This window comes from Festucalex cinctus, chromosome 5, assembly GCF_051991245.1.
Source record: "Festucalex cinctus isolate MCC-2025b chromosome 5, RoL_Fcin_1.0, whole genome shotgun sequence".
Lineage (NCBI taxonomy): Eukaryota > Metazoa > Chordata > Actinopteri > Syngnathiformes > Syngnathidae > Festucalex > Festucalex cinctus.
In genome coordinates this window covers 30,607,716-30,619,123 of record NC_135415.1, presented here as the reverse complement: position 1 = coordinate 30,619,123, position 11,408 = coordinate 30,607,716, and the positions used below count along the sequence as shown (strand labels likewise).

General features: G+C 39.4%; 1 protein-coding gene across 2 annotated transcripts in view; it reads left to right on the top strand.

The window, feature by feature from the left end:
- The first annotated feature begins 618 nt into the window (after positions 1–618).
- Positions 619–11,408, top strand: part of ncor2 (nuclear receptor corepressor 2) — a 61,795-nt gene continuing 51,005 nt past the window's right edge. For both annotated transcript variants that reach the window (XM_077521393.1, XM_077521392.1), the window contains exons 1-2: positions 619–903; positions 10,668–10,869. In XM_077521393.1, coding sequence (XP_077377519.1) covers positions 10,765–10,869 — 105 coding nt within the window. In that variant the 5' untranslated portion in view covers positions 619–903; positions 10,668–10,764. The remainder of the gene's footprint in view (positions 904–10,667; positions 10,870–11,408) is intronic.

The following is an 11,408-nucleotide window of genomic DNA, read 5'->3' as shown; positions in this document are numbered from 1 at the left end:
TTTTAATTAATTGAGCACAATTAAGTGAGTCCATGAATTATTCTGCTGTACATGTACAGTATGCACAGCTTTATAGTGACGCGAATGGAAGGTTATGTCACTGGCCATAGACAGATGCAATGATATACTGTATTTGTAACATTTAAAATATTTATTAATAAGTTGTTAATAAATAATTTTAGGCAAATGATATGTTTTACGACACAGTACCATATATATGCCACTGCACCATGTTTGGGAGTACCTGAATTCTATCTACTACACACTATTTATGCATGTAGAAGGACGAGAAATGTATTTATACCGCAACTGAGTCACAATGACAGCAAACTGGAAACAATATGACCCATTGTTTTGAAGGCTGAAGATAAGTTCGTTCAAGACTCATGACTTGATAATTATCATCTTGTTTGTGTTCATCAATGCGTGAATGTGTGACTGACTGTGTGAATAAGCAGAAAGGGCATCTATAAAACGGGACCATACGTGTAAACGGAATGGAACTCTGATGACGAGTGACATGAGGACATCATCATCACTCGTTATCACACATTTTGCTCGGATGCGCCCAGAGGAGAGACACGAGAGAGAGCATGCGGGTTTAATGAGAGAGCGAGCCAGGGAAAGCGTGAGAGAGGCAGAAGGGAGAGGGAGGGAGGCGGTTCAGTCCCGCCGTGGTGTGTCGGCCGCAGGGAGCAGCAGATCAGCGTATTGTGCAGGACCAGGCACGACATAGCTCAACCTTCAGCGGAACAAATGACAAGGAAAACTACGATTCGGTGTGGAGTAATTCACGGGGGACGTGCGCCATTGAAGTGAGAAGCTCTCGGAGGCGACACAGGACGTTCGCTGACTGTACAACAACGCCATTGAACGGTTCCCCCCGTTTACTCCGCCGCTAAGGTTGGTTAGCCTCCATTGCTCTCCGTCCGTGGGTTTGGGGGTGGTCTGTCTCTTGTGTTGTTCGACCGCAGGCTTGAGCCATTCTTTGGAGGAGAAACCTATATAGCAGCATTGACCTTTTCTGCGCTACGTAAACATTGCAGCTCCTCGTTTTAGCAAACGATTAAGGGCGAGGAGGCGACGCTTCGACCTGCTACCGAACGTCACCGCGGCGTTCTCGGTTAGCTGGTCATTGTCAGATCTAGTGAATTATTTTATAATTCACAAACACGTGCTACATGGCTAGGCTAAGCTTGCTAGTGGCTAAAGGTGCTAGCGGAACCAAGCTAGCTGTCAGGGTTGCGGAGTGGCTGCTTAACGTCAATTTTATCCCTCTAAATACGTCTCACAAACATGCGTTCGATTTGAAATCACGGCACCACACAGTACAGTTAAAGGATACGCACATTTTGAATTATGTCGACCCTTTATTAGGCGCATGCATAATTGTGTTGTTTGTGTAACTTTGCTAGCCTGCTCAAAACTACTGTATTCACAAAGCACCCGGTTTGCGTGTGTAAACACTGCTTTGCAATGCATTACAGTCACTCTGTTTAATGATTGCAGTTTAAAAAAAAAAAAAAACAATATGCGGTGTGTCGAATGTTCACTTCGAGACAATAATAATTGAGATGTTACAGTGTAATAGCAGCATTCATAGTCTTTACGTAACATTTGGACTTGATTATTACTCGGAGTTTGTTGAGTTTTTTCCTCTTGTGTGACGTAATGATTGTTGTTTCGTGGATGCCAGGCCTGTTACATGTGGTTTGAACGTGATGCTGTCAGACTTTTATGGTTTCACATCAGCTTCCCTTCGTTTTACCGTTATCTCCGTGTGATCTGTATAATGAAGCTGCGCTGTTTTGGAAGACTGTGTGGTTCCAAAGAGTTGTCACAATCAAGTGTGCCAGACATTTTAACACCTCATGAATGGCTATTATTATCTAGATTGTGCTTGAAACTATTTAAATAAATCATGGGAGGATAGCTGTTGCTTGAACCACTAAAGATGAGTTCAGGTTTATCAGTGTAACAAGGCAGCAATTAATGTTAAAAGAATGAGACATTGGACATAATACAACAACAAAAAAGTCTCATTATTGCGTTTACGCAGAAGAGATTTGCAAAGGATTAAACATTCAGTTGACAGTGTTGTCATTGTACTATATTATATAGTAATATATACCAAAACCATGAATTCATATGAAACCTCACTCTTCAACACACTTGAACATGTCATCAGTTTGATCAATATGCATAAAAAGGATGAATTAACACAGGCTAATAATCATGTAATTTAATCTAACCAGACATTTCTCAATAAAGTCATCATGTGTTTTTGAGCCTCAATATACACCATATACTGTACCTAATGTCATATTCAATGTACAGTATTGCAGAAAAAAACTTCACTTCATCTGGACTCACTAATTTAACATAATCCTTTCGCATTTTGGTATCAGTCAGGATACAGCAAGTATTGACTGGCATTGCCAATGCAATGCAATGCAAATGCTTCCTTTATACGGTGAAAACAAACGGCGGTTTGTATTGCTTTTGCTTGTGACTATCATACAAACCACACATGATTGTTATAGTAGTCAAGCGGCATCTCATCACATTTTAGGTTTGCATGTATTCCGTCAGCTTGTGCAACTCTTTTTTCATTGATCGAGGCATAGCAATTGACAGCAGCGCTAATAATAGCCAATTAGTGCTGATGATTGCCATCGCAACCATTTGGCTAACAACGCAACACTTCTCTTTTTTTGTACTAATTAATTGCTTGGTTATACATTATTGGTTCTGCAAACATTTGCTCCGCCTGCCAGGAACTTGAAGAGACTGGAGTTGACCAGCACCAGATAACCGGTGTGAAATTGCTCCATGTTTACATAAACACGTCAATCTATGTGCATCATATAAGACTTATTTACTAACTTCAGCTTTTATCTAGGTGAGTATTGATTATATAATTTAGAAATCTACCTTTCTTGTGCCAAGGTATATACCTATTTTACATGTGAAAAACCTCCCAGGTAACTAGCAATCAAAAATATCAATAAGTATGAATACTGAAATAATTATTTTTCCTCAATTTAGTCATCAATAAACCTGCTGAACTCCGTCTCCCACCGACCCTCTCCCCGATATCATAGACCACCATAGGTGCCCACAGAATATGCTGGTTTTGCTGTGATTTAGTATTGGCCTTGCTACCTACAAGACCGGCACAAAAACATAACTTTTTTTTTTTTTATTGGTGAAGTAGGGATAGACTTCCTGAGTGTGAAATCTGGGCTTGTTTAACTGAACACTAAGCTAATATATTTGCATGGAGCCGTGACTTATTCTGTTGGATGAATGTCACCAGTATGTAGGACACACAGGCTGATTGTATCTTTTGCCTTCCAGTGGAAGAACATTTGATTTTGCTGCCTGTCACTATACAGCACTGGTACGCATAAAAGGCCATATATTATTCATGACTAAAATGTATTTGTATAAAAAAAAAAAAAAAATACATATTCAACAATGATGATAATAACACGGTGAACATTATATTTCCTGTAATCATTATTTTACTTTATTTTATTTTAAACCCAACTCCAGACAAGATAGGCAGTACAAATTGCCCAAAAAAAGTAATTCCGGCTTTGTACAACCAGGTGGAGGAGGATATTGTGAACGAGATGAAAGACATCTCATTTGAATTTACCACTGCAGATAGCATGTGGGGGTATGTGTTGTGTTAATATACTGTAAGTGCATTATTTTTTTTTTTTAAACATCACCAGAGTTATTTTCATGTACATTTTTTATCTCGGATATTTTACTCGACATTTCAATACCGTTGAAAATTGAACAATAATTTATTTTGCGATTTCTTGTGGTTTGTTGTGAATGCCTTTAATATTATGTTGTTTTTATGGTAATGTTTGCATTAATGTTGATTTTTAACTAGTAACCCACCCAGGAAGAATAGCGACCAGTGGTGAAAGCTAATGATCTTTTCAATAAACAATATATAATGTGGTTATTCAGTATTCACCTGGTTGAATGAATATGCTATATGTAGCTTGATAGTTAATGCACCTAGCTTTGTTCAAATGACTCACTTGATTATTCACTATAAAAGATAAGAGACATGTCAACTGTTTGCATTAAGGAGCGTTAAACATGAGTGCATCCAGCCCACCCTCATAAAGGAGGTGATAATCCCGTGCTCAGTATGGTGCTTCTGGGAGAATTTCTGCTCATATCATGAAACACAATATAGTTATGAAACTGGAAAGGCGATGGCTTCTGGCTTATTTTATTGTCTCAAGAATCGGCCTTCAAAAGTTAAATAAAAATCGCGCTGCATCATTAAACCAAGAGTTTGCCTTTTAGAGATTTACAGTGTATGTCACAATGGCAGAAATTGTTATGGTAAGGATATGACGGAATGACGATTACAGTTTGGCTCGGTTTGAAGTAATAACGGGCTGAAGATGACAGATGATGAATGATGGACCGACAAAATTTACTGACATGCCCACCTGTGCAAATGATCTAATTAGATGTTATTAATAATAATAATAATAACCAATAATAATGAACAATGTGTGAAACAGATAATTCACCAAAATTCATCTTTGTATTTTTATCTTTTTATTTATTTTTAGAACAGGCTTGCAGGCAAGTCATGTGATCCTTGGGTGCTACCTGGTGATCGCGGGCACCATGGTATGTGGATTAGTTGGCACATATGCATATGCAGCATGTATATGCAATAGGCAAATCTCACATTTTCATTGTAAACAGTAAGCTAAAAATAGTAACCTTGTGGAAGCAAAGGGAGTTACAAGATTTCGCCACGATTCGCGTGTTACATGAGGCCCAGATTACAGTGGCATTTGGTTTATCTTTCGCACAAAGCTTTCTATTGTGATGTTCTTGCCTGTGAATTTCGGTTGCAGTTAAAACCAGTCACCCCTTTTTAGGAGAGGCAGACAGCGCATTAACAGGGATTAGAAATGGCTCTGTGGTAAGTGATTCACTTGACTCTGTTGCGCAACACAGATGACAGCATGTTATAAGACATTACTCTCATTTGTGTCCAGGCTGCAGTTGTGATATATTTATCTCATTAGATTAGCAGGACTTTTCTGCTTGGTATGCATGTTACAGCGTGGCTTGTTTGTCATACTGTGCAAGGCATGTGTTTTTTTAAGGGCAGTCCAGGACGTACACCGAAGGGGTGATGACCTTGCTGTGGAAAACATCATGTCATTACGTCATGTAACAGTGAAAAGAATGAGAGTGAAGTACATTGTAATTGCTGGTTACGGCGTTTGTGCTGAACCAGTTTATGCCCGTCTCGATGCGAAGGCTTCATTTAAGTAGGAATCTAATCATTTAAACCTGCATCTCAAATCAAGATGTGTCTGAATTGAGCTGGATTTATTATTATTATTATTTTTTGCTTTGAAGTGATCCTATTCGGATATGTTGCCAAAATTCATATCACGGCATAAATTGCATGTACGGTAACAATATGAATGTAAAATTAAGTGTAATAATAAATATCTATCCGGATCATGCTATTTTTGGTATACAGTTGTTTTTTGTCCATTAACTATCCAGTCTCAATGGAGGTGAAAAAAAAGGAAATGCACATCATGGCTCAATTTTGGATCAACTTAATTAAAAAAAAATTAAAAATTTTAAATATTAAAATAATTTTGTATTGTAGTATATTGGACTTCAGTTTTATGAACAATCAGCTCTAATGGACGTGCTGGCCCCCCAATTAGTCCATTAAATCGAGGCTCCACTCTACAAGTAAAGGACAATAACAGACGATGGCAGCAAGTTGGATAATGTGTAGGCTACCCTTAACTCATTTACTCCCAATAACGTATAAATACGTTTTTTTAATGTTCTAAGTGTCCCAAAGACGTATTTATACGTTGTTGTTTTTTTTTTTTTATTTATGCTAGAGCATACAGAAGGCTTTGATGCAGCCTCTCAACTGCAAAGAACAGTTGCAGAAATGCTAGTTATTACACAAACGGCCAGTAGGTGGCAGCAGAGCAAAGGAGATCAACCAGGGCCACAAAACTGACAGCTTGGAGCAAATTTGCACCTGATTTACCACACATGGCAACGGATTTGCGCCAAAAACATGGTTGTTATAGCAACAGTTGCGAGAAAGATGACATTTTCAGAAAGCGAGGTTGGACGGAGACGAAGCGTTTAGAGCGCCATTAAGCTGTAAAGAGCAGAGACGACGACGACGACGTCATTCATTCATAAAGTACAAGTACAGCTCAGGCTTCAAGAAAGTGAAAAAAAATTACGTTTATTCGAGCACACGTATTTGCGCACGCACCATGCACGAGCTTGACAAAGAGGTTGCAGGTATGCTTTAGGCCAGAGGGGGGCAGTCATGAGTAAAACAAAAGTGATCAACTCCACAAGGCTCCTTTATATCAATGGGACAAACAGACAGAAGGGCTGACAGAGAGAGAAAATCTGAATTGGATATTTGGACCAGCAGTGTAAATCCAATCCTTCAAAGACTGCACACACTTTAGAAGCCTCTTCTGCTTAAATAGAATAACCGCGAGGCTGCTGTCAGGAGGCGCAAACGGAGCCACTCAGGTTGCATGCTTCCACACACAAGAACATTTCAAAGCTCCTGAATAATTAAGTGGTATGAAGAGGAACTAGGTCAGCCCAGAAGACAAGTGCACGCCCCTCAGTTTTATTTCCTGCTACTTGACACGGGAAGCTTGATTTGCAGGTGGGCTTTCATAACAATGCCAATACGCAAGCAAAGCTCTCATCATTTGAGGCCTCAAACGACACCATGTCACGAGGGGCTCAGAAGTGTCAAAGGAAGCATGCAATTTTGTGCAGCACTGTTTGACTGATGTCCAAATGTAGCAGATTTTACAACTGAATTGTTGATTCAAGGCAAAATTAAATGATTGTTACATTCTGTAGTTAAATATAGAAAATGATTCCCGTGATAGAAATGTTTTACCAAATACGTTCTTCTTACAGTTGGATTTTGCCTCCTGTAAAGATGCACATCATTAATTTGATGATCAATATTGTTGTGTTTTTTTAATGCTTTGATCAATCCAACATTTGTATCATTGGTGTTATGTGATTTATTGATTCCGGTGCCTACACAATGTTGTTGAGTGAATATGGAGCAGCTCAGCTCACACTTTAGTTCTTGGCAACTTTGTTGTTTTTGCGTTTTATTTTAGTAGTCACACATGTACAGAATGCCTGGGTTGACCTGATTTTGATTCAGGAGAATAAAAGCTACTGTACTTCTTGAGGTCTCTGCCCCTTGATGGAGAATTATTTTTGCAGTAATGTAGTGAAAGGTGCGTTTAACTATTGTCAGTGTAGTTTGTTTTCATGTTGTGCATCCATGGCTACCGGGAATTGTCGTTTGAGGCTCATAGAGAGAGAGAGGGAGGGTTGAGCCTTATGTAATTTCACGGTGTTGGAAGCAAAAGAAGAGGCAGGAAATGCAATAGCTGAACTGCTGTCCAGTACAGACACTGCACAGCTCGACAACTGCATCTGGTGACAGGCCAGCCAATCACAGGCTATGTTAGCACGGGAAGCATTACCATAGAATAACATTGAATGTTGAGCTGATTCTAAATATTTTTATTGTTACATCACATAAAGATGAGGTGTTATTCATTATACAGTGGAAAATTTCCCGATTACAGATCACTGGCAACGCTTCTCGTAAAGAAAAAAACCAAATATTTTTGTGTACTTTTCTGCAATTCGCTACTCTTCTGTTCCAAGTTTGCATTGCAGCATGCAATACTAAACATTTTCCGTCAAAAGGGCGTTAATAATTAATTGTCGTGTGTTTGTTATTACCCATTGTTAGTTGAATGTGCGTCTAATTGACCATCACTGTTAAATTCTGATAAATGCTTATTGCTTCCTGTTATCCTGTGACTGACTCTTTTTTTTTTTTTTTTTTTTTTTGTGTTGAGGATTGCTATTTGAGTCATCTGTTAGGTAATGTGGTTGCTGTGTCTTGTGATGCGTTTGATTATGTAGACTGGTGGTGATGAATCAAGATGAAACATTGCTTGATGATTGATCCTAACAAGTGTTAGTGTGTGCTGTGTAAAAGCTGTTTACTTTTCCGCATATGGTTTTGGTGACACAATTTTCTAACTTGCAGATCACTGTAATATAGTTCTTGTCATGTACCTGACATGTACTGACGAAATGTTGGAGGCTCCTCTCGCCGTATGTAACCAGTAGCGTTCCCTCCACCTTCCACCCACTCAGGGTCCGAACCCACACAGCCACATTAATGACCACATTAAGTGAAATTCCCATGCTGCAGTGCTAGCTCAGCGGCCAGCACCCTGTTTGAATGCTCTGAGCTGTGACGTTTTACAATCCCGCAGCACTAGCAAATGGCAGATTGAGCTGACAAACTTGAATTTCCCTTTTTGGATGAATGAAATAATCTGGATGTGACTGAGTCTTTTTATCTTCTTTATTAATCCTCAACAAAGCATTGAACAAAGTTATTCCTCAAATGAAGTCATTGATGAGGAAAATGCTCCTCAAAGAAAAAAACGTTAATTCGAGCCTTATATCCGTAATGCTACCTTTCATGGCCCTTGTGAGGATAAACCGGATGTATTTTTATTTTCAAACTTTGCCTACCTCATGTTTACAGTCAGTCTTTTAGGAAAGTTTTGAAAGTGTAAAAAAAAGAGGCCAAAACCACACTGTTCTTATTGGAAAACGGCGAAAGCAAGACTTAGGTCCTGCTCCAGCTGTGCTCCCCGCTAGTATTTCCTCAAACATTTGAGAATTCATTGGGAAAGTGGGAGTGGCTGCGATGAGGCATTGACTACTGAAGGCCGAACGAAGCCCACTCCACTCTGCGGAGAGCTCCAAAAAGTGACTCAGTAAAGCATGCTCGAGTGAGAGAGTGAGGTGACTGAGTTCATCCCGTGTTGGCTGTCAGCCAGCGGCTTGCCTGTGGGTGTTTGTAGCAGTGCCAGTGCATGTGTTTAGCCTCTCGTCTAGGAGGCCCCATTCGCCTCAGAGTTTATGTCAAAGCGCTTTCATTGTGCTGGGTCCCCTTTCTTGATTCAGTTTTTTTTTTTTGTGCTCTTCAGCTCTTGTAACCACCGTACGTTGTTGTCCTATTCCGGAGAATGTCTGCGCATGTTTCAAATGCTGGTTAGTTGAACCAAACCAGTATTTTTTCTTGAATAATTAATGAATAATCAACCTTAATTAATATCAATCAGTTCATGCGGCTGGCTGGACTTGGCATGTGGGTCGCATTCCTATAGTTTCCAGGAAAAAAATGTTTGTGTCAATCAATTTTTGGGGTTGACTTAACCGAGTTAGCCAACATTTTTCCCCTTAAGAATGAAGCCGTTTCAATCTTGCCTTTTCATTTTATGAACACTGTCCCATTTACCACCAACGAATCCTTACATTACACTGTAGCTACGCTAGTACGCTACTTAAATTTATCGCAAGTATATGATTTTTGTTTCTCGCAAATTTGCCACTTTATAAAGTCGTAACTTTGCCACTTTGTGGCGCTTTTTAAAGTGGCAAATTTACAAAATTTTTCTCAGAATATTCCTATAAATTATATGTGGCCCTAATATGCCGTCAAATATTTAGACTGTAGCAATGCTGCAACATTTATCAGCTCCCTTTATAATATTATGAGACTAAAACTTAATGAATGCCGCTAAGAACATGGAACATGTTTTGACTAAATCTAATGCAAGCAAAAGCACGTTAAATCAAATGTGCCTTACTTGTTCCTCGGCAATGGGCCTTTAACAGATCAGCTTTTATTATCATCTCCCATGCCGATAATCTAATATCGTGAGTATATTTCATACTAATAGAAGCTTACTTTTGCGTGACTCATCATCTCATCTGTATTGTGTCAATAGTAAAATTAAACACAGACAAACCCCTTCTGACATTTCACAGCTGCCAGAGTGTACTCTTACTGTCAACCACATCCCAATCTGGCTAACTTCACTCTGCTCTGTTTGGGTTAGATATGATTTGTTGCATTAACTCGCACTTATTTCACTGAACAGTTATGGAGGAGCAATGGCTGACGTTGCTGTCTCCGAAATTGTTCATCCAAATTTATTTAAAGAGTTTGTAGAATCTGTGCAAACTCAAACTTTGAAATGAAAGTACCATCAAAATGATAAAAAAGAAAAGAAAAGCAAACAACAACATCTATTGCTGTCAGAGAGAGAGAGAGAAAGAGAGCGAGAGAACGAGAGGGTGATACGTTCTTAAACTGCGCTATAAATGAGTGTGCCTCCAAAACTCACTTGCTGTTTATTTAAACCTACGGTCGCCTGCGGGGGATTGTTCGGCAAAGTGGAGTGTTTTGCCGACAGTTGAACAGCATGTGGGGTTTATATTGCACTGATGTGGACTTCTCTTTGATAATTGTTATATTGTTCTTCAGCATTGTAGTCCGGTATGTTGTATTAACTTCACATTAAAATGAAGTTACACACATGCTTACTTTATTTGCCGTATTCAGTGTAAAAGTGAGTTTTTCATCCTTGATATGTGAATATTTTAGAAGCTGCATTTGGAATGTATTTTGTTTGTATTCAGTCATAGTTGAACTATATTGGCAACATTTTTTTTTTCTTTCTCTACAGTGAGGCGGCTTAACGAAACGACCAACAATGCACATAAAACCCATCTGCTTTGCAACCACACCTACTTCCTGTCTGTAGAGGAAGAGGCTGTGCCAGGATGTCCTCTCATCCCCAGTCTGTACCACCGGGCCGGAGGACGATGGACACACGGCACCTGCCAAACCCTGCCACCTTACCGTTGCAACTCCAGCGGGCACACACAGTAAGATGCTCGGCACACCATGCTTTTAATGCTTTGAAGTGAATTAAAGTACTTACGATTATTGTGCTTATGATACTGCCGGCTTGACGGACATCTTGTAATTACTCCTTGGAGAGGGCACGACCTCAGCGACTCTCACTTGTGGTTTTCTTTCGAAACATTCCCCCTCACAATGTTGTGCAACACAGCTCAGTCTCCTCATTAGTTGTTTGAAGTTCATGTTGTCATTGTAGAGGATAGTTTCCACCCACACCCCCTAATTATCAAGATTATGTCCTAGATATGAGACGCACAATAACCCCCTAGTGTTTCTGTCTTTGTACTTTTACACTGGGGTGAGGTCAGGTTTTTCCCCAACAAGGTTGCTTCTGTAATTAATCCTTTACTCTTGTCTTCAAATTTCTGATAAAATGTCTTCACATGCAATAAGCGTTGGTTATGGTAAAATATTAGATCTTCATCACTTGGTGTGGTGAATATATTTAAAGAAGGCAGAGTCTGCCGGTTTCACTCTGGAAAGCCACTTTTTAAATACAGAA